The following is a 24651-nucleotide window of genomic DNA, read 5'->3' as shown; positions in this document are numbered from 1 at the left end:
TTCTTGGGCGTTCACCTGCGATGCTGCCCTCTTTTTCTTTGATCCGGTTAAGATTTATTTTATTTCTTTTGAGAAGCTCATGTCTGTTATAATTTTTCCATTGGGAAACATTTCTTCTCTGGAATTTGATACTAGCGATTTTGTGCTCTCTTGGGCACTTCGGCAGAAGTTGCATGTTAAGGTTTACATTGTTTAGTCTATAGTTCCATTTGTCGATTCCTATTGGGGTTTCAATTTTTCAGTGGCCTGGGTCAGTTCTGAGTGCCCTATGTAGCAGGCTGGTCCTGGTCGGGCACTTATTTCTGTTCCTTAAGGTCTATATCATCCACGTGGTGCCGGTATGACTGGCAGTCCTGGTTGGGTGGTGAGTTGCTCTCTCAGATGAGGAGTTCATTCTACAATGGTTTCTCTTCAGATAGAATAAAGCTTTCGCTTTGCTAAAGTTTTCTGTGGAGAGGATCATCCATGATCCTTGCAGGGCTAGAGGATGGTAGAGGAGGCCTTTCGTTCCTTGACGTCAGGCTGGTTCTCATTTCTTCCTTTGGGTGGGGCATCAGAGGGATTGTACTCAGTCCTCATTGTCCTGTTCCTGATTGTTGGCGGGGTTCCAGAAGGGATCCCGCTAAAGATTACTCTGGGGGTTTCCAGAGGTCCTTTGGCCTCAGAGCTAGGGTTCTCCATTCCCAACGGGACTGGAGGTTGAAAGGACTCCTTGGAGTATCAAGTTGGGGGATTTTCTCTCCTCAATGGTATTCTTATTAAATGTATTTTTTGAGAACTTAATGATGGTAACTCTTCCTTAAGGGGTTGAGATGTCTTAGGCTTCTTTTTCTCCCATTCTTGGGGATGGTTAGGGGTCATTTGTTTGGGAAGTTTGGGCATTTATGGCCTTTTTCTTCCTACTACTGTTTCTCGTCTGCTCCCTTGTTTTCGGGCTCTGGAGAATGTGTTTGTCTCCGTTTCTTCCTGGAGCTGCCCTTACTTAAAGATTTCTCTGCTTTATTTGTCGCTCGCCAGGAATTGTGAGGCTCGTCCATCGTTAATTCCTTGAGCTGTGGGGTTTTCCGGTAGGTTGATCCTGAAGGGATTGTTTGGAGACTATTTTATCTTCTCAAGCTGGATTATCTAGTTTTGAGCTCTAACTCTGGGTTGTTGTCCCTCAAGCCTTTAGGAGATATGTTCTCTGTCTCTGGGATGCTTAGCGAATGTCCAGTGTCCGAGGACCTTTGGATGTGGCTGTGGTGGCATCTCATTGGGTTCAGGTTCTCCGTATGTGGTATAGTTCCTCAGGGGTTACTACCTTGTAGCCGGCTCCGGTTTCCGGATGTCCGGTTTTCCGGACATGTTCTTATCCTGGATATCTGACCGAATCTCTTATATGGGTCTTGGGCTGTTCAGTCCTTCTGATTCTGGTTTTGTTTTTCTCTTAACATAGATTTGGAAATAGCCTGATGGGTAGTTTAGTTGCCTAGCAGTCGCATTTTGTTGCAGCTATTTGCACCTTAAAAGTGTTCTCGATGGCAGTTTGCCTTCTACTGGGCCGGCTGTTACAGCCAGATGGTCTCTCTACAATCGGTATTGCATTTACTGTCTGTCTGCTGCTGCACAATCCGTGCCTGTGGGCAGGTGAGCGGTTATATTTGACTTTCTCCTCCCCTTAGGGAATTGGGGCATACCACAGTATCCACCTAGTGCCCCGGAGGTTTTCCTCTCTTCAGTGGGGTCCCCCTGCCTTGCGTGCAGGATGTCATGAAGGGTGGGATTCTGGTATCATGCCGTCACTGTTGTTTCAGTGTAGTCTCTTTTTTGCCTGGGAGTGTCCCTTCTTGTAGGGCAAGGATCTGTGGCTGGGTCCTGGAACCCAAGCTCGTCCTATGTTCTGTCATAGCTTAGTTGTTTAGCATGCCAGTCCTGTTAGCAAATGGTGGAGTTTGTTCTACCCATTGGTACAGTTCAATTTAGTTCCCCTCCTTTTTCAGAGGTCTGTCTGCTTGGTTGAGCCTTGAACGCGTATCTTACCTAGATCTGATGATCCCTCCTTAACTGTGAGGCTTCGCTGGGTTTCTTTCCTCAGCAGGGGGCGTTCTCTGCTGGTTTTGGATGCTCTCCTCTTCCTTGTTTCTCCTGAAAGGGATTGAGTTTCTGCACTCCTTCTGAATTTTTCCTCTGTGGGAGTCCTGGTGCAGTTCCTAGCTTGGTTGACTAGTGTTAACGGCTGGAGTCTGCTAGACTTCTGTTGCAGAGGGAAGCCAATGGCTTCTGGAGCACGATAAGATTTATGGTGCTATTTTTAGGCGGTTCCCGGAGGTTTTTTTTTTCCCTCGGTCACTCTTTCATAGTGTGGATTGCACATTGTGTGAGGGATGGGGTCTTTCTAGGTCTCCAGGGTTGGGACGTTACATAGTTTCTTGGACTTCCATTTAGATAGGGGTGTTTTTTTCCCCCTTCCTTCTTTTTGTTCGGTCGTTGGAGTTTGTTCTCTATGCGTTTTTGTTCTGCTGCAACCTTGGTTTGCGATTGGAGTTCGACTAGGGTTCCTTTTACCATAGCTTGTTGGTCTTTAGATCTATGTTGAGTTCTTCTTCTTCTTACTCTTCCCTTCAGGGGGGTATGTGGAGGTCCCCTTCCCTCGGGTCCGGGGTAAGTTTTAGTGTGGGCTTGGAGCTGGCTGGACTTATCTCCTCGGAGGCTTTGTGCTTGGTGGAATCTACCGATTTTGAGCGGTCTCTAACTAGGGCCTTGCTGGTTTTAACTAATGGGCAGTTAACTTGTCCTTTCAGGTTTTATCCTTCTGTTTCTAGTGAAGCAGTTTGTTTTTGTCAAGTGTTTGGGTAATTTAAGGCTGTGGTGTCCTCCGAATGGGCCCCGTTGTCTGCCCCCATTTTTTTTGCATTGTGTCCTCTATAGCTTGGGTATTCTTCCCCCAAAAGTAATGAATGCAGATGTGGACTCTCCCCGTTTAAGAAGAAAAACTTAAATTATGCTTACCTGATAATTTTCTTTTCTTCTGACGGGGAGAGTCCACAGCTCCCCGCCCACGTTCTTATATGGGCCAGCCGTTTATTTTATTCTTCTGGCACCTTTTTCACCCTGATATTTTTCCTACTGTTCCTTGTTCCCTTGGCAGAATGACTGGGGGATGAGGGAGTGGGGGAGGTATTTAAAACCTTTGGCTGGGGTGTCTTTGCCTCCTCCTGGTGGCCAGGTTCTGAATTCCGAAAAGTAATGACGGCAGCTGTGGACTCTCCCCGTCAGAAGAAAATAAATTATCAGGTAAGCATCATTTAAGTTTTTAGTCTTTCATATTGGGATGGCTGTAGATCATAAAATGTGTAAGGTGCTAATAAAGATGAGTAGAGTGATGAATATCAAGTTAGCAGAATACAGGTGGTAGACCTAATCTACTGCTACCTATTTCTGCCTTTGTATTTGTTTATTTATGTATCTATTTATCTTTTAAACGTTACCTCTCTCTCCCTTACCACACTCATTGCTTAGAGTAGTACACTGAACTTGTAAAACAGGTGCTGCCTTGTAAGTTCAGAGTTGCTGGTACCTTTGAGGGATGAGGGTGCTACCTCCCAGCAACCCTTAAGCCACCACTGGCATCAGTTTTGTAAACAAAACAAAAATTATACGGATGAGATAACCTAAGTGACTATGTTAATCTCAGGTAATATGAAATTAAATTCGTCCATAGTTTAAAGACAGGTGTATAATCACTTTGTATTCATTCTTATACCCCTTTTCTGCAAAATGCTACTCCCATTAATTTATCATTTAAGGTATATGTCTACCTTATCTTGCATGTCAGTTTGCTGGATATGCTATGAATTCAAGGAATTCTCCAGAGAGAAAATGAATTACAATTCTTGGGTTATTATACAGAGCTAATTCACTGAAGTGTGAGGGAGCTTTCTAAATATTAGTACATTAGATACCTAACATAACGTAATAGCTGGAGACATTTAGGGCAGTGTACTTTTTTGTATGAATGATGAGGTGAATTATTTTAAGGTCAGGATTGCTAAGATATTGCCCTGGTAGATTCAGACAGGGTATTTTTACAACACAACTTTAAAAGTATTACTGTTTTTCTTTTGTCTCGTTAGTGCCATTGGGGAATCCAATCAAGACATCTTTATCCAGAAAGCAATTAATGCTTCCAATGCCTACGCCAGCATCATAGATGCCGTGAAACAAGCAGAAAAGGCTGCTAAGGAGGCCAACCGTGCTGCTGGGGATACTTTAAAGGTAATAAATAGGCTAAAACTTCTGAGTGTCCGACAATGCATACAGAGCCTTGGGTACTCAGCCAGGTGTTGCAACTGGTTTATTGTTTAGCATTTTGCCTGCTTTTGCTGTAAAATACCTCTTAAAAATATGATAGTTCCACTTCTTCAGAGAGAGGCTAGTGTGCCCCCCCATTATACTTATTTACTTAGTTTGATCATTCTAACCCTGCAACATTCTGCTCAGAGATATCTTAGAACAGCACATGCTTACATCTCTCTCTAATTGGCCAAATCAAAGTTGTCTAGGAATATGGATTTGAACCAGGCTTTTACTCTTGACTTGCAAAACCTTCTTAATTGTGCTAGCAAAATGACATTCTATGTGCTTCTAACGCATTATTTTGTATGCAGACTTTTAGCGATGCTGTACTTTTTTGCTTTAATATCCTTTTATACACTCAAATGTCCCCGTTTCGTATATTTGGGCTAAGCTTACATGCGTTTGCCTACTGCCAGTACTAGTAGACTTCCTTGTTCAATACATTCTTGTTGTGCTGTTTCTGCAGAGTGTTCTCTCAGAGGAACTTGGCAAGAAAGGTAAAGAACTTAAGAAGAAGAGCTCTCAACTTGAGGAAACGGCCAAAAATGCTCAGACTGAATTAAATGGAGGTGAGCAAATGAATGGAATTCTAGAAATCTTTAAAGGGACAGTGTACTTTAATATTTGTTTCCATTTAATTGTGTCTCCAGTGACTTGTTATACCAGTTGGAAAGTATAAAAATATGGAAAGTTTTTGCATATGAAACCACAACCCAATAAAATTGGCTGAGTTTACAAAGAGAACCGATCTAATTATTGTATCACTCTCTACATACAAAACAGTTTCCTTGTCTAATCGGTAAGATAGTAATAGAAAAGTAACATTTTAGTGCCCATCTCTCCCACCCAATTTTAAGTATAGGTGGTGGTTTCAACAGGCAAAAGTAAATGTATGGAAATAAATTAATATACTCAGAGTTACTATTAGAAATTTTACAATTACAAATACATTATATGATCTAAAAATCTTTTGAAACTTTTTTTCAGATGTGCAGAAAAAACTGCAGGATGCCAGAAACAAACTGAAGAACAATAAGACAAAGAAAGATAAACTTCAGAATGAGTTGAGTTCTGCTGTGGATAAACTCAACAAGATACAAGGTACAAAGTATAAAGATAACTAGTACATAAAGAAGTTCCCAAAACTTCTACCACAGGGACCAAACCACTCTTAAAAAATGAGCAAACCAAACATTTTCACTGAAAATAAAATTGTAGTAATGTAGGTTCTAACTCTTAAATTCTTTAGAGCATTTCATTTTAACACAAGTGTTAAAAACTCTCTGTGTTTAACCCCTTAAGAAAGATTAGCCAATTGTGTGCTGCTGATTGGACAACTGGTAGTTTCCACTTGTGACCAGCAGTACTATGTGACTCCCAAGTGGTACTTTAAATATGTATTTAACCCTTTTGCAGGGCTTAAAAACACATAGAGTTGGGGTGGCGCTAGTGCTATAAGTACATTATCTAATTAACTGGAATTTATTTTAAAGCAACATAAAATTAAACTTTCATGATTCAGACAGAGCATGCAATTAAAAAAAAATACTTGCACACCCCTGACCCTATCTAGGTATGTTCTTCAACAAAGGATACTAGGAGATCACATTAGTCTACTTATCTGTTACATAGCAAATGAGTGCCCTCTTTTTACTTGGACTTATGGGTATCCAGAGGGGGGGGGCAAGAGGGGGCATTTGCACCCCCTGAATTTTCATCACCACCTGGAGTAATAATGCAGAAAAAAATAGAATGTCCGTTTTTATGTCTTTTAATTCTTTCATTGTAGTTCAGTGTTAGAGGAAGAAGCACAGTATTCTGGGAGTTACATAGCATTCTGGAATTTTTAGTTCACCCTATGTTTCTCAGTATTGTGTAACTGCAGTTCTGGGATCCAATTCCCAGCATGCATTATTTCCCTCCCTCTCTTGAACTGGTGATTCTATGAAGGAACATGAGTATTCATGTGTGCAAAAAACAAGCCTCTCATTAAGCAGCCAACACTGAGGAAAGTCAGATAAGTTCTGTTATAGCTACACACATTTTTTTAGTTTTTTCTTTTTCTCTTATTGCACCCTTGCTGTCTCTGTATTTTTTAAGTAGTTACACAATCAGGAGCAACAGCAGTCAGCAATGCTGATTGACACCAATGAACAAGCAAAGTTTTGCTAAATCCTGCTGCTACCTGTATAACTGCTAACAATCTGTGTGTACAAAGTAGTAGAAGAATGGCAGGCAGCTTGCAAGAGGAAGGGAAAGGAAACAGGGCTTACAGGGAGCTAGGTCTACCTAGTATGGCTCCCCTTGAATCCCCTATTCTGTGTGTGCATTATCATTTAAAGGGTTATTAAACACTAAATAAATGCTAGAATGATGCATTCAAATAAAGATTAGTCTGAGAATACCATGTAGATGCATTTTTAAAGTTTCATTAGTTGTTTCATAATAAGTATAAAGTTTTAGTGTCTATAAAACAATGGGAGCTGCCATGTTGTAACTTAGGTTACCTTCTCTGCAGTGGGACAGTTATAAATAAGTCACTGCCAATGGCTGTGTGGTATACAACAGTGTTCTGCACTTCCATTTCTAACAGAAACTGAAAAACTCACAATTTCAGAATAGAATATTTAAAGGGACATGAAACCCAACATTTTGCTTTCATGATTTAGGTAGAACATACAATTGTAAACAACTTTCCAGTTTACTTCTAATATTATCAAATTTGCTTCATTCTCTTGGAATAATTTGTTGAAGGAGCAACAATGCAGTATTGGTTTCTAATTGAACACATGGGTGAACTAATGACAAACAGTATATATATATATATACATACAGTGTGTATATATATATATATATATATATATAATGCAGCCACCAATCAGCAGCTAGAACCTAGGTTATTTGCTGCTCCTGAGCTTACCTAGATAAACCTTTCATCACAGGATAACAAGAGAAGGAAGCAAATTAAGTAATAGAAGTAAAGTGGAAAGTTGTTCAGGATTGTATGATCTATCTAAATCAGTGTTTCTCAACACAGGCCAGAATTTCATTATATCTCAACTAGAGCACAGGTGAAATAATCATCTGAAGGGTGAGCGCAGGTTAGTAACCATGGTTACTGATCAGCTGATTATTTCACCTGTGCTCTAGTTAAGATATAATTAATATCTGGCCTGTTTATTGTCATGAGGACTGGAGAAACACTGATCTAAATCATAAATGTCTAATTATGACTTTACTGTTCCTTTAAATAAAAACAGTCTGCAGGCAACAAGTGGCAGGCAGTAAGGTACAAAGCCGTTCTCCAGGACCCTTTTTAAGATCTCACTTGCACCATGGTGCATATGCTGCTGAGTATAAAATGATAGGAAAACAGGTTAATGTGTGTATATGTGGCTTATTTTGGCAGATTTCATAGACCTATGAGCATGGACTAAACTTTACTTTTATTTATGTGTAATACATAACAATTGAAAGTATGGATATGTGTTTGTGCTCGCAGGATTCTTTATATATATATATATATATATATATATAGTCAAAACATAGCTCCAAGCCAACCTCCCAATATTTCCTGTACAAATTCCCTTACATTTTATTTCCAGCTTGTATGTTTCATTGTGTGTCAGTATGTGTGAGTGACAGTGTGTGTGTGTCAGTATGTATGTTTCATTGACTCAGTATGTGTGAGTGGCAGTGTGTGTGTCAGTATGTAGGTTTCATTGTGTGTCAGTATGTGTGAGTGACAGTATGTAGGTTTCATTGTGTGTCAGTATATATGTTTCATTGTGTGTCAGTTTATGTGACAGTGTGTGTGTGTCTCAGTATGTATGTTTCATTGTGTGTCAGTTTATGTGACAGTGTGTGTGTGTGTCAGTATGTATGTTTCATTGTGTGTCTGTATGTGTGTGTCAGTATGTATGTTTCATTGTGTGTCAATATGTGTGAGTGACAGTGTGTGTGTGTGTCAGTATGTATGTTTCATTGTGTGTCAGTATGTGTGAGTGTGTCAGTGTTTCATTGTGTGTCAATATGTGTGAGTGACAGTGTGTATGTGTCAAGATGCTAATGTGTCTATGTGTGTTAGTCTGAATGTGTCTGTGCCAATGTATCTGAGTGCGTAAAAGAAGTGTATGAAAGTGTATTAAAGTTTAACATCAGGGCCTCCATTACATATGCAGCGTCTCCCGCAAAATCCTCCGGCGCCAGATTTTACGCGATTTTGGTATTACGGCGTAGCTTACAATTTATGTGCGTATATTTCACCCGTCGCTCGCAATTATTACTACCATAGGCTAACATGGGACCGCGTCGTAAATCTGTATCCAATATCCAGCGCAAGGCCTTACGTGGCGAAAATGGAGAAATCTTACTCCATTTTTACCTCGCCATAAAAGGCAGCTATAGCAGGCCTTGCGCTAAGTATGGGAGCACCGTAACTCCCGAAAATGCCTGCAAAAATAAACTAACACCTAACACATGCGCAATGTCTATCTAGCTGTCAACCGCAATCCCCCACCGCAATAACTAATAAAGTCTATTAACCCCTAAACCGCCATCAAACCCACACCGCAAGTAATAACTAAATTATTAACCCCTAAATCTGCCAACCCCAACGTCGCAAACTACCTCTTAAAACTATTAACCCTTAATCCGCCATTAACCCACAACGCAATAAACCTATTCAAGTATTAACCCCTAAACTGCCATAGCCCACATAGCCTATTAAATGTATTAACCCCTAATCTGCCGCCGCCAACGTCACCGCCACTATAATAAAGTTATTAACCCTTAAACCTAAGTCTAACCCTAACACCCCCCTAACTTAAATATTATTTAAATAAATCTAAATAAAATTACTATTATTAATTAAATTATTCCTATTTAAAACTAAATACTTACCTATAAAATAAACCCTAAGATAGCTACAATATAATTAATAATTGCATTATAGCTATTTTAGGATTTATTTTTATTTTACAGGCAACTTTGTATTTATTTTAACTAGGTACAATAGATATTAAATAGTTATTAACTATTTAATAGCTACCTAGCTAAAATAAATACAAAATTACCTGTAAAATAAATCCTAACCTAAGTTACAATTACACCTAACACTACACTTTCATTAAATAAATTAAATTAATTAACTACAATTACCTAAAATTAAATACAATAAAATAAACTAAAGTACAAAAAAAACAAAACACTAAATTACAGAAAATAAAAAAAATTACCTAATCTAAGCCCCCTAATAAAATAAAAAAGCCCCCCAAAATAATAAAATTCCCTACCCTATACTAAATTACAAATAGCCCTTAAAAGGGCTTTTTGCGGGGCATTGCCCCAAAGTAATCAGCTCTTTTACCTGTAAAAAAAGAAATACAACCCCCCCCAACATTAAAACCCACCACCCACACACCCAACCTTACTCTAAAACCCACCCAATCCCCCCTTAAAAAACCTAACACTACCCCCTTGAAGATCACCCTACCTTGAGCCGTCTTCACCTAGCCGGGCAGAAGTCTTCATCGAATCCGGGTAGAAGAGGTCCTCCAGACGGGCAGAAGTCTTCATCCAAGCGGCATCTTCTATCTTCTTCCATCCGACGAGGAGCGGCTCCATCTTGAAGACATCCGACGTCTTCGTTCGACGTCCATCTGAAGAATGAAGGTTCCTTTAAATGATGTCATCCAAGATGGCGTCCCTTTAATTCCGATTGGCTGATAGAATTATATCAGACAATCGGAATTAAGGTAGGAAAAATCCTATTGGCTGATTGGAACAGCCAATAGGATTGAACTTCAATCCGATTGGCTGATTGCATCAGCCAATAGGATTTTTCCTACCTTAATTCTGATTGGCTGATAGAATTCTATCAGCCAATCGGAATTGAAGGGACGCCATCTTGGATGACGTCATTTAAAGGAACCTTCATTCTTCAGTTGGACGTTGAACGAAGAGGATGCTCCGCGTCGGATGTCTTCAAGATGGAGCCACTCCTCGTCGGATGGAAGAAAATAGAAGATGCCGCTTGGATGAAGACTTCTGCCCGTCTTGAGGACCTCTTCTGCCCGGATTCGATGAAGACTTCTGGCCGGATCGGATGAAGACTTCTGCCCGGCTGGGTGAAGACGGCTCAAGGTAGGGTGATCTTCAAGGGGGTAGTGTTAGTTTTTTTTTAAGGGGGGATTGGGTGGGTTTTAGAGTAAGGTTGGGTGTGTGGGTGGTGGGTTTTAATGTTGGGGGGGGTTGTATTTCTTTTTTCACAGGAAAAAGAGCTGATTACTTTGGGGCAATGCCCCGCCAAAAGCCCTTTTAAGGGCTATTTGTAATTTAGTATAGGGTAGGGAATTTTATTATTTTGGGGGGCTTTTTTTTATTAGGGGGCTTAGATTAGGTGTCATTAGTTTAAACTATTGTACCTAGTTAAAATAAATACAAAGTTGCCTGTAAAATAAAAATAAATCCTAAAATAGCTACAATGTAATTATTAATTAGGGTTTATTTTATAGGTAAGTATTTAGTTTTAAATAGGAATAATTTAGTTAATAATAGTAAATTTATTTAGATTTATTTAAATAATATTTAAGTTAGGGGGGTTAGGGTTAGACTTAGGTTTAGGGGTTAATAACTTTATTATAGTGGCAGCGACGTTGGCGGCGGCAGATTAGGGGTTAATACATTTAATAGGCTATGTGGGCTATGGCGGTTTAGGGGTTAATACTTGAATAGGTTTATTGCGTTGTGGGTTAATGGCGGATTAAGGTTTAATAGTTTTAACAGGTAGTTTGTGATGTTGGGGTTGGCGGATTTAGGGGTTAATAATTTAGTTATTACTTGCGGTGTGGGTTTGATGGCGGATATAGGGGTTAATAGTTTAAATAGGCATATTGCGTTGTGGGGGGTCGTCGGTCTAGGGGTTAATACATTTAATATTAGTAATCAGAGGGGGGATTGCGGATATAGGCGTTTTACGTGTCGGACTTATTTTTGGGAGGCATGTTAGACTTTTACGGGAGATTTGTTATTTTCTGTACTTAGGCGCCGGCAGTTTCTAAAGTGCCGTAAGTTACTAGCGACTCCAGAAATTTGTATTTATGCTCATTTCTGGACATCGCTAGTTTATCCGACTTACGGCACTTTAGGAACTGCCGGCGGGGTTTATGTAATACCCCGATGTGCAAGGTGAAATTACGGGCGGCGCAGGTTCCCACGCTTGCGCCGAAACCTGCCCCATATATTTGATCGCTCCCTTAGTAACTTCAAAATGTATAGTGTAAACTAGGACAATTATTTTAGGGTAATTTTCAACCCCTGATTTATTTATATATATAATATTTAAATTTTTTGCCCTCCCTGGAAAATTTTCTGCGGACGCCCATGCTTGTACTGATGTTTTTGAGAGCTGCAAGAAAATCATTTATAATCTTATTGAACAGTACTTTAGCATTAATGGCATCACAACATATTTTAAGGTTGTGTTAATGTTGGTTTGATATAGTTGTGATATTGAAGATGTCTTTTTCCTTGGTGTAGATAACTTCACAGATGATATCACTAGCGCCAAATTCAATGCTGCAGAAGCTAATGACACAGCCATCCGCGTGGAAGAGGAACTGACTAAAATAAAGAAGAAACTAGAGTTGTGGGAACAGAAGTACGGACATTTGAAGAATGAAGATGTGAACAAGGCAGTGGAAGAGGCAAATACATCTGGTGAGAAACATCTGCATGTTGCACTAAATGCCTCAGGTAGACTTCTATTGGAGCGCGCAGTAAAATTAAAGTCGGATATTGCTCCAGCGCTAAGCCAGTGGTGAGCTATACTATTAATATTAATGGTTTAATTCAGATCTTAAAAAGCTCTGGATTGTACTTAATTCACCACTTGCATTACACGTGCACTAATAAAAGGGTGCGCTAAAAAAAGGTTTTAGCTCCATAAATAAGATGCTTTGGTCAGAATATTTATTTAACCATCAATTTGAAATACCAAACCATAGTGTGCTTTATTATGTGCGCACGGTCTTACAAATGATAGCACGCTATTGATTGCGCTCTACTTGTAATTTAGCCCTATGTGTTTAATGCTCACAAAAATGATATGCTCTAACAAATAAGAATATGTACATTTTACTCTAGAATGTCTCTTTAAAAGCATAAACTTTAGTGGCGTATGAGAGAAATGTCAGGGTACACAGACTTCAGTACTCCCCAGAACTTATTACTGTTATGCATATGTAAGTGAATTTAAGTATTGTATTGTTATTTTTTTCTATTGTATTTCATTCATGTGTGTGTTTAAAGGGACACTGAACCCAATTTTTTTTATTTCATGATTCAGATAGAGCATGCAATTTTAATCGACTTTCTAATTTACTCCTATTATCAATTTTTCTCTTGCTATCTTTATTTGAAAATCATGAATGTAAATCTTAGCAGCCAGCCCATTTTAGGTTCAGCACCATGGATAGCGCTTGCTTATTGGAGGCTGACATTTACCCACTAATAAGCAAGCATAACCCAGGTTCTCAACCAAAAATGGGCCGGCTCCTATGCATCACATTCCTGCTTTTAAAATAAAGATAGCAAAAGAAGAAAAATTGATAATAGGAGTAAATTAGAAAGTTGCTTAAAATTGCATGCTCTATCTGAATCATTAAAGAAAGAAAAAAATTGCGTTTTGTGTCCCTTTAAGGCTTACAATGTATAACTATATGGTATGATTAAACATGAGAACATTCACTACCATAGAAGTTATATTACTAAGTTGATGGAAATTAAGTGCATTGTTTCCTTTGAAAAAAGATAATGCTGATTAAGCATCTGACAATGTAGACAATCTACAGGGAGTGCAGAATTATTAGGCAAAATGGGTCAAAAGAAGGACTTGACAGGCTCAGAAAAGTAAAAAATAGTGAGATATCTTGCAGAGGGATGCAGCACTCTTAAAATTGCAAAGCTTCTGAAGCGTGATCATCGAACAATCAAGCGTTTCATTCAAAATAGTCAACAGGGTCGCAAGAAGCGTGTGGAAAAGCCAAGGCGCAAAATAACTGCCCATGAACTGAGAAAAGTCAAGCGTGCAGCTGCCAAGATGCCACTTGCCACCAGTTTGGCCATATTTCAGAGCTGCAACATCACTGGAGTGCCCAAAAGCACAAGGTGTGCAATACTCAGAGACATGGCCAAGGTAAGAAAGGCTGAAAGACGACCACCACTGAACAAGACACACAAGCTGAAACGTCAAGACTGGGCCAAGAAATATCTCAAGACTGATTTTTCTAAGGTTTTATGGACTGATGAAATGAGAGTGAGTCTTGATGGGCCAGATGGATGGGCCCGTGGCTGGATTGGTAAAGGGCAGAGAGCTTCAGTCCGACTCAGACGCCAGCAAGGTGGAGGTGGAGTACTGGTTTGGGCTGGTATCATCAAAGATGAGCTTGTGGGGCCTTTTTGGGTTGAGGATGGAGTCAAGCTCAACTCCCAGTCCTACTGCCAGTTTCTGGAAGACACCTTCAAGCAGTGGTACAGGAAGAAGTCTGCATCCTTCAAGAAAAACATGATTTTCATGCAGGACAATGCTCCATCACACGCGTCCAAGTACTCCACAGCGTGGCTGGCAAGAAAGGGTATAAAAGAAGAAAATCTAATGACATGGCCTCCTTGTTCACCTGATCTGAACCCCATTGAGAACCTGTGGTCCATCATCAAATGTGAGATTTACAAGGAGGGAAAACAGTACACCTCTCTGAACAGTGTCTGGGAGGCTGTGGTTGCTGCTGCACGCAATGTTGATGGTGAACAGATCAAAACACTGACAGAATCCATGGATGGCAGGCTTTTGAGTGTCCTTGCAAAGAAAGGTGGCTATATTGGTCACTGATTTGTTTTTGTTTTGTTTTTGAATGTCAGAAATGTATATTTGTGAATGTTGAGATGTTATATTGGTTTCACTGGTAAAAATAAATAATTGAAATGGGTATATATTTGTTTTTTGTTAAGTTGCCTAATAATTATGCACAGTAATAGTCACCGGCACACACAGATATCCCCCTAAAATAGCTATAACTAAAAACAAACTAAAAACTACTTCCAAAACTATTCAGCTTTGATATTAATGAGTTTTTTGGGTTCATTGAGAACATGGTTGTTGTTCAATAATAAAATTAATCCTCAAAAATACAACTTGCCTAATAATTCTGCACTCCCTGTACTGTATAATGCTGTTTTACAAAATGAATATGTAGATTTACAATATCAGGCTGTTATCTGCTGATTGGCTGCAGGCAACAGAAATGTGCCAGTGGAAGGGGCCAGATTAGCCATTTCAGATAAAGTAAGGTTTATTTTGACAATACAGAGCATGAGAAATGTAAGACATGTGATGCATTGAAATTAAAAGGACAGCAAACACTTCCTACGTCTCTGTAAACATTGTGCTTGCCCCACATTACCTAGGAGGCCAAAAAGCAAATTCTATAACCTGCAAATCAAATAAATAGTTTGGGCAATTTGCAGCATTTTGAAAAACCTGTTTTACAGATGTAATTTTGTCTTTGATTTTGGGGAAAAAAGCACAATGTGTACACAATTAAAAGGTGTTTAATGTACCTTTAAAACATAATTTCCATTGGGTCATTGAAATGTGCATAACACCCTGATGACTCATCACCTCCAGTTACAGCTACACGTGAAATATAATCATAGGTGAGTTATTTACTCTTTCTGTCTCTTGAAGTTTCCAGCCTGGTTAACACCATTCCCCTGCTTCTGGACAAGCTAAGTAATCTGGAAAACAGGAAGAACCAAAATGGAAGCATCTCAGATAGTATCCAGCGGGTCCGACAGCTCATTTCTCAGGCGAGAGATGCTGCTAGCAAGGTTGGTCCTGTGCCGGAAAGGAGATTATTCTCCACAATATTTGTGTTGCAAGCTATAGGATTCAAAAGTGAACTGCAGAAAACAAATCAAAATATATTTATAATCTGTTTGTGTGATACAACAATATGAAATTAAAGGGATATTACTAACAAGGCTTTTTGTGATTAGCTCTGCAGTTTTTGTATCTATGTAACATGCCCCCCCCCTCTCCAAACACCACAAACTCACTCTAAAGATGTTGCCCATGATATTTCTGTTGTACCTGAATAGTAAATCAGAATGTATTATATTATATTTTCTCAATGACATGTTATTATCTTAAAGGGACATAAAACCCCCAAAAATAAAATAAAAAGATTTTTTTTCTTTTATGAAATTTAGTTTGTTCTGTTGGCATCCTTTGTTGAAAAGCAGGTAGAAAAGTGTGGGAGTGTGCACGTGGCTGGAGCAATATCAGGCAGCAATTTTATAACTACTATGTTATACGTTTGCATGCACAGTAGGTGGCAGCAGTATTTTCTGTCATGTACTGCTCCAGAAATGTGCACAATACCTATCTAGATATTTCATCAACAAACAATGCTATTACATTTGATTATAGAAGCAAATTGATTTTTTTTTTTTTAAATCTATGTGCCTGAATCACAAAATGCATTTTTGGGGTTAAAGGCCCTTTAATCTGGTGATTTTCATATTGTTGTACATCTCCTATATGGATAAATATAATTGGATATTGCAGAAAGAGCAACTTACCATGCTGGCTTAAAAAAGACACAGGAGAAAGAAAAGAAATATTTTGTGAAACTGTAACTAGCAGTGATAGTGATGCTGTCAATAATACTATTGTTTGGGTTTGTGCATAGCAAGTTTGAAAAGCAGTTGCTATGTATGCAGGAGTGTCAGGCTACAGTGCAGAATTTGCTTTTACAGGAGAGCCAATCACCAATCAGATGCTCTAAAAAGCAAGTTAGCTCGATAGATAGAGAAAACATTCAGTGCATTTTATCTAAATGTTTAAACACCACAGAGCAAGAAGTGTTTCTAAATACGTTAGCAACTTTAGTTTAATAAAGAACTATGTTCGATGAATTAAAATTCTTGCTTCTCTCTCTTTTATTTATTTGCACTTTGGTCTCATCCAGGTCAAGGTTCCAGTGAAATTTAATGGCATGTCCGGTGTACAGCTGCGAACCCCAAGTAATCTACCCGATCTCTCAGCCTACACCTCTCTCAAACTCCACATCCAGAACCCAAAGCCTCTTAACAAAAAGAAGCGTCAGACAGACTCAGACCAAGGACGCTTTGTCTTGTTTTTGGGACACAGAGATGTAAGAATCTAAAAATAACATTATCTTTAACACGTACCATAACACACAAACAACAGAAATAAACGACAATGTGGCTACATTTCTCTACAAATTCTAGCTTAAAGGGAACTTGTCAGGAAAAATAAAAGCTTTGCTCAGAAAGAGCTCGTAGATACCAATAAAAACAGGAAGAAGCGAAATTCTTTTTTTAAATGGTGTAATTATTTGCTGGGCTAGAGACTGCCGCCTTCTCTGATAGCTAAAGAAATCACAAGTGGATTTCCTTTGGGTTATTTATGTAGTCTCAGCAATTACTGAAGTTGGGGCCTGTAGTTGTGGACAAACTATTTACTTCAGCTATAAGCACTGCTGTGCAGTTTTCCTCGTATGCAAGTTTTAAGCAGAATAAAGCTGAGAGATAAAGACAAGACTGCTCAACCACATTATTTTAGCATATACCGTACACTGATTTAAAAGAATAGAAAAGGGACAATTCATTTTTCATGAATCAGATAGAATACGTCATTTTAATACACTTTTGAATTAACTTAGATTACCAAATAATTGTTGTTCTCTTGGTAGCCTTTGTTGAAAAGCATAGGTACATATCCTCAGCAGCAGCAATGCATTACTTGGAACTAGCTAGTGATCAGCTCTACACAGATTTGTCACTTGTCATTGGTTTATCAAATGTGTTCAGTTAGCTCCCAGTATTGAATTTCTGCTCTGGAGCGGAAATTTACTATGTGTTTAACACCTTTGCAGGGGTTAAACACATAGTTATATGCAAGCAACAATAGCATGTTTTATCATTTATATCTTTATATTTCTATTTCTTTTTTTATGACAACTTTACCACACACATATATAAGAAGAAACATTTGTGCATACAGTTTTAGTGGTTATTTTGTGTTCTAAGTCACTTTATATTTGAACTTATCCTTTAGGGATTGGGTGACTACCTTGGAGTTATTCTTAAAGGGGACAAGGTACAATGTGTCTACAAACTTGGGAAAGAGGAGCCCACATTCCTGTCTGCTAATGAGGACATTGGAGAACAGTTTGTCACTGTTGCCATAGAAAGGTAACGCAAAAACCATCTGTTGACTTATGTTGGTATATTAAGGATATAAAATGGGATTCTAGCGAGCTTACATTTGGTAAAAGTCATCTTGCAAGTGACTAAGAGTTGCATAATATGGTAAAGTAATAGGTCAAGAGAGAAAAGTGAATAAAAGTACTAACAATGATTTATTAATAATAATACAAATAGACGTACTAGAATGGTACTTGGGTTCTGCAAATGGAAGGCGAACTGACGTTATTTTTGCTGTTAAAGCTGAACAAGATGGAGCTGCAGCAGTATTAACATTGGTGTTGGACCCTGCTGTAACTCATGACGTCTGCCTTGTGACTACTTAGCTTAAAAACTCTGTCTGTGCCAGCAAGCTCGTTTATTCACTTTAAGCCTAAACTGGATATTATTTGATTTGAAGAAATAAGGATATGAATTTAAACAGAAGGAGAAGAAATGCTTAAACCGTAGCCCCTGCATACTATTTTAATGCCCACTGCAATACGTACTTGGGCTTGATTTATCAAGCTGTTTGCCGCATTACGACTGCAGGTTCTCACTAGAGAACCTGCAGTCAGTATTTATTAAGCAGCGGTCATCAGATCGCTGCTTCCTATTCTCTTTTCCACCTCTTAGGTGGAGTATTTCAAGATTAACAGCTCCTGCCCACGTGTGATTGGCTGTGCTCGGGCAGGGGGCGGAATTCAGCCTGCCAGAGGCAAGCTGCGTAGGACAGGGCGCATATGTACGCCCCTGTCCGCTGTCGCTTGATAAATCAAGCCCATAGAATAACAAATGAATTATGTGACTAAAGCGTTTTTTTCTATTCTTAGCCTAAGGGACTTAGGAAACCTGGCTTTGTTCCTTCCTTCTTTTTTACCCTGACCTACAAAGCACTTACCCATGCTACCCCCCCTACCTATCCTCACTCATCAACTCCTGCCCGCCCCCTAAAATCCAACAATGACCTGCTCCTTGCATCTTCTACCATCATCTCCTCCTATGCTATACTGCAAGACTTCTCTCGTGCGGCACCAACCCTCTGGAACACACTTCCTCGTGTTGTCAGACTTTCCCCTAACCTGTCCTGCTTTAAACGCTCCCTAAAGACCTTTTTGTTCAGGGAAGCCTATCACCCAACTCAGTAACCAATAAATTCCACTTGCCTAATAGTTGCCCTCATCTAACTCAACACTAACATAATTCTCTCCTTTGCAGTCCCCACCTCCTGTTTCTCACCCTCCTACCCATTTAGATTGTAAGTTCCCACGGGAACTGGGCCCTCAATTCCTCCTGTATTTGTTTGTTAAATTTTGTGTATTGTATCACCATTGTATTTTTATCTTTGTACCCACACAGCACTGCGGAATCTGTTGGCGCTTAATAAATTAAGAATAATAATAATAATAATAATATTGCTTCCTCTCTTCAGGATACTGCAGTACGGCCAGATGTCTATCTTTGTGGAGAAGCAAACCTTGCACGAGATTAAAGGAGACAGTACAGCAAGTGGCGAGGAGGGCTTGCTTAATCTTGACCCCAAACGGCTAGTGTTCTACATAGGAGGTTATCCTCCTGAATTTACAGTAAGTAAAAAGACTAATTTCCCTCTTACTATTGAATTAAAGGGTCATGAAACATTTCTACTTTAGTAAAAAAAAACATTGTTAAATCAAAGTAAACGTAAAAAGGAAAAGATTGTGTCAACAAATAGCAGACAACTTGTTTTCTTGCAAAATTTACGACCAGTGTTTGTCTATGGAGATTTCATGGCTTTATGCTGGATTTTATTCACCTGATAGCAATGGGTGTGGCTGAAACACCGGAACTCAGTTATTAGTGGGGGTGTCTACATTCTTTTGGCCATATAGTGTATGTTAAGTGATTTAATGATGTTCTTTAGAAAAGCACTTTTTTGTGGAAAGATGAATGCAATACATTGAGTTACATGGTTACAGGCTTAGAGCGCCTTTGCCAAAACAGCTTTTTTACAAGCTGAGGTAGCTACATGGAGCAGCTTTCCAGCAGAATGGGCAGAGATAAATTAATGAAGCATACATAAACATTTCTGGGATATACATTAATCTTTCTTGATGATTAATAAATGGTGGACTTTAGAGAGGATTATAGGCATGCAAGATGTGTTAGTTTGTGGTCAAACTATGTTTTGCATAGTAACAGGGAACTTAATTTACATTCTGGTTGAAATTAGTGGTTAATTTGCTGCATTTCTCCCATTTTCACCTAGCCCCCAACACCGATGAATTATCCCAAATACATTGGCTGCATTGAGATGGACACCCTGAACGAAAAGCAGATCAGTCTCTATGACTTTGAGAGAACTTTTGAGTTGAATACAAGCAAGGATAAACCATGTGGCAGGTAGGAACGGACAATTACTGGCTATAGGAGACACACACAATTACTGATTATGGGAGAAACACACACATACAATTACTGATTATGGCCCGATGTAATGCTTGTGGGATATTCCACTATCAGACCAAACTTGGCCTGTAGTCTTCTTATCCCGGCGTCAAGCTGAAATTATAGGTTATATCCCAGAACAGAGAAAATTCGCAAAATGAGGTAAGTGGTACTCACAATAGGCAGGGTGGTCTTTGGCGGCAACAGGTAGGGAATCCAGTGGTATGGCAGTTCAAGGGTAAACCAATAGAAGGACCGGAAACAGGCAGGAATCGGCAACAAAAGGAATCCAATAATTACAGTTCAGGAATAAACCAATAGAATGGTCAGGCAGGCAGAGTTCGGTAAAAGTATAGCAATCCAATGGTTCAAGGGTTAAACAGGCAGAGTGGTCAGACAGGCAGAGTTCAGCAACTGTATGGCAATCCAGTATTTTGGGGTTAAGCAAGCAGAGTAGTCAGACAGGCAGAGTTCAATAACAGTATGGCAATCCAGTACTTTAGGGGTTAAGCAAGCAGAGTAGTCGGACAGGCAGAGTTCAATAACGTTATGGCAATCCAGTATACAGTAACAATCACACCCAGGAGCACACTAAGTAACACCTATACTTAAGCAGTGATAGGTAGAAAGTGAGCAACTTACATAGGCGCAGGATTCGCACCACAGGAGATCTTGACCGGCTTCAGAATGAAAGGAGCTTGCAGCGATAACGTCACCGCCGCACGCACACAGAAGCCGACTCTACCTTAGGCAACGAGCAGAACAGCAGGCACTGCATCCCTAGCAACAGCTAGAGCAGCGCGGGTGACACCCGATGATCGAAAGTGATATGAGGCAGCAAAATATTTCAAGGGATCTGCCGCTATGTCGAGCGAGCCTGTCGAAATATTCCAAGCTCCCGACATTTCGGTTAACAGGTGGCATGGCCAAGAGGTGTTTACTATAAATTTTAAATTTTATTGGTCAGCGATACTGGCTATAGATAACACCCAGCATCGCCACTCATATTGGCGATGTATAGTAAAGTCGTGTGCCTAACCACTAATTGGGGATGGGTGAATGTTTTGCAACATTTGAAAAATTAAACAAATTTTTACACATTTGTTTATCCGTTTAATGTGATCATATTTCTAATGCTTTCTTTAAATGTAATATTGGATTCAAATTTTCTAATAATTCGATTCGAATTATGCAATATTTGAGTTCGAAAAATTTGAATTGATATACAGCTGGCCCTCGGTTTACGCCGGTTCAATTTGCGCCTTTTCAGAATAACAACCTTTTTTTTCAGTCATGTGACTGCTATTGAAAAGCTTTGGAAAGCAAAGTGCACTAATTAAAATAGCCAGTAGGTGGAGCTGTCCGCTTGTTTTGCAGCAAAGTTAAGCAACTTAACAGCCTTAAATTGATCTGTGTACACAGATCAGACCAGATCTATCGAGCAAAATTTAGCAGGCACTTCCCTATTATCTTCCTGTCCAGCAGCTTGAGGTGAGGGTGCCTAACTGCTTATTAATCACTGCAGATTGAAATGCATAGAATAGGTACAGACCCAATATTATCTATAATGCTAACAATTCAGAGAACTGATTGCAGAAAAATGCAAGTAAAAAATGTTTTTGTTTAATAAACTTAGTTTGATGATGATGCAGTCTGTTGTGTGATTATTTAATTAGGTGCTGTTAGCAAATGTTTTTGTTCATTAAACTTAGTTTGATGATGATACAATCTATATTATTGGGTTTATAATGCTGTTTAACATTTAAAGTCTTCATTTCAAAGCTTTAAAAATAATGTATTAGGTGTTACTTATGACAATTTTGAGAGGGGCCTGGAACCTAACCCCCTCACTTCCCATTGACTTACATTATAAACTGGGTTTCAATTTACAACGGTTTCGATTTACAACCATTCCTCCTGGAACCTAACCCCGGCGTAAACTGAGGGCTACCTGTATTTGTAATAGTATTTCTAATGCTTTCTCTAAATGTATTATTCAAATTATGCAATATTTGAAATAGAAACATTCAAATTTAAATATTGGTATTTATTATGTATCAATTTACTAAATTCCCTACCACATAAACTATTGAACTTCTGAATAGTATTTGTTAAATCGAATGTTGCATTTGAAATATCGAATGTGGACATTCAATCTAATTATAAACATTTGAATTTGATAGTGACATTCGAAAACTGTAAATCGCATTAGATTATAGAATTTTTAAGAATATTCGTTCTTATCAGCATTCAATTATGGAAATCGAATTTCGACAATAACATTCGTTCTAACATTCAAATTTTAATATATAATACATTCGCCCATCCCTAACACCCCTAAACCTAAGTACCCCACGATCGGAAACTAACACTACACTAATAAATATCTAAACTGCCACATACCTGCTGAAGGTATCTATCCTATTAACCCCTAAACTGCAACATACCCACAGCAAGTATCTTTCCTATTAACCCCTAAGCCGCCACTAGCCCACCACAAGTATCTGTCCTATTAACCCCTAAATCACGACATACCCACCGCAAGTATCTATCCTATTAACCCCTAAACTGCAACATACCCACAGTAAGTATCCTATTAATCCCTAAGCTGCCACTAGCCCACCGCAAGTATCTGTCTTATTAACCCCTAAATCACCACATACCCACCGCAAGTATCTATCCTATTAACCCCTATACCACCAGTAGCCCACTGCAAGTACCTATCTAAACTTTTAACTCCTATAACGTCACTAGCCCACCGGAAGTACTTATCAAAACTATTAACCCCTATACTACCACTAGCCAACAGCAAGTACCTATCTAAACTATTAACCCCTATACCGCCACTAGCCCACCACAAGTACCCTACTCTATATACCCTAATACCACCACTAGCCAACCGCAAGTACCTATCTAAACTTTTAACCCCTATACCGCCAATAATCCACCACAAGTACCTATCTAAACTATTAACCCCTATACTGCCACATACCCATCTTACTTGGGGGTGCTTCCTTCTGGGAAGAATGGGGGACCTAAATTGAGGTGTCCCCCATTCCTCCCAGAAGGTAGCACCCCCAAACAAGTGGTATCCCCAGGTGCCTCATCAAATTTCTAACAACATACTAAAAGGGCAACTTGATCCCCTGCTCAATTGGCACCCCTTTTAAAAAAAGCCGGACCTGGACTCAATTCTGGTCCTGCGCTCAGTTCCAGGAGCCCAGCTAGGCCGGCGACGTTTTGCCAGCCCTCAGGCTGAAAATTAAAAATCATTTAAACATTGTTTAAAATTTTAGCGACATAGCTCCTATAGTTATAATGGGGAGGTTTACTATTTAGAATAGTTTATTACAAACAGGTATTTTTCAGACAGTAGGCAATAGCTGGGGCATTTCAGGGGTCCAGGGGAATGTAGGTTAGCCATTATATAAGTGTAGGTGGTATTTGGGACTTAGCTGGGCGTTCCAGGGGTGTGTAGTTTAGGCATGATAGGTTTAGGCAGTCAGGGGGAGTTAGCTGGGGAGTGCAGGGGGAGTGTAAGTTAATTCTGGGTCAGTGGGAGGTAGGAAGGTGGAGCAGGGGGAGTGTAGGTTAGAAGTTAGAAGACACAATTACTGAATATAGGGGAGACACACACAGGTACTGAATATAGGAGAGACACACACAGTTACTGAATATAGGACACACACACAGTTACCGAATATAGGACACACACAAGTACTGAATATAGGACACACAGCTACACAAGCACAGTTACTGAATATAGGAAACACACACAATTACTGAATATAGGAGACACACACACACAGGTACTGAATATAGGAGAGACACACACTGGTGCTGAATATAGGAGAGACACACACACAGTTACTGAATATAGGACACACACACAGTTACTGAATATAGGACACGCACACAGTTACTGAATTTAGGAGGCACACACAATTACTGAATATAGGACACACAGCTACACAAACACAGTTATTGAATATAGGACACACACACAATTACTGAATATAGGAGACACACACACACAGGTACTGAATATAGGAGAGACACACAGTTACTGAATATAGGACACACACACAGTTACTGAATATAGGACACACACTACACAAACACAGTTATTGAATATAGGACACACACACAATTACTGAATATAGGAGACACACACACACACAGGTACTGAATATAGGAGAGACACACAGTTACTGAATATAGGACACACACACAGTTACTGAATTTAGGAGACACACACAGGTACTGAATATAGGACACACACTACACAAACACAGTTACTGAATATATGACATATTTGAATCAGCTATAGCTTTTTTAAGAAGCATTTTTGCTAATACATGTATATTACAAAAATGCTTCTATCCAAAACTGAAATGCATTTATCTGGATTCCAGTTTTGGCTGGAATGTCCCTTTAAGTGTTAAGAAGTAATACACATGTAAGCTTTTAGGACACTGAGATAAATGTCCCTACATTTCTTCTCTATTAGTTAGCCATTTAAAGTGTCACTTGTATATTGCTTATGTTATTGTTTGCAAAATGATTTATGTTTTCTTCTAATATTATTTATTTGAAAAATGTCTTCAGTACCAGAGCACA

General features: G+C 39.2%; 1 protein-coding gene across 2 annotated transcripts in view; it reads left to right on the top strand.

Moving 5' to 3' along the window:
* LAMA5 (laminin subunit alpha 5) overlaps window positions 1–24651 on the top strand; it is a 269906-nt gene that overhangs the window by 215501 nt on the left and 29754 nt on the right. For both annotated transcript variants that reach the window (XM_053706887.1, XM_053706808.1), the window contains 9 exons: window positions 4113–4254; window positions 4802–4904; window positions 5323–5436; window positions 11875–12054; window positions 15080–15222; window positions 16365–16550; window positions 17477–17613; window positions 19037–19190; window positions 19853–19986. In XM_053706887.1, the coding sequence (XP_053562862.1) occupies window positions 4113–4254; window positions 4802–4904; window positions 5323–5436; window positions 11875–12054; window positions 15080–15222; window positions 16365–16550; window positions 17477–17613; window positions 19037–19190; window positions 19853–19986 (1293 nt within the window). The remainder of the gene's footprint in view (window positions 1–4112; window positions 4255–4801; window positions 4905–5322; window positions 5437–11874; window positions 12055–15079; window positions 15223–16364; window positions 16551–17476; window positions 17614–19036; window positions 19191–19852; window positions 19987–24651) is intronic.

This window comes from Bombina bombina, chromosome 1 (genome assembly GCF_027579735.1).
Source record: "Bombina bombina isolate aBomBom1 chromosome 1, aBomBom1.pri, whole genome shotgun sequence".
NCBI classification, from domain to species: domain Eukaryota; kingdom Metazoa; phylum Chordata; class Amphibia; order Anura; family Bombinatoridae; genus Bombina; species Bombina bombina.
Note: the sequence above shows the minus strand (reverse complement) of the source record. Positions and strands in the feature narration are given on the sequence as shown.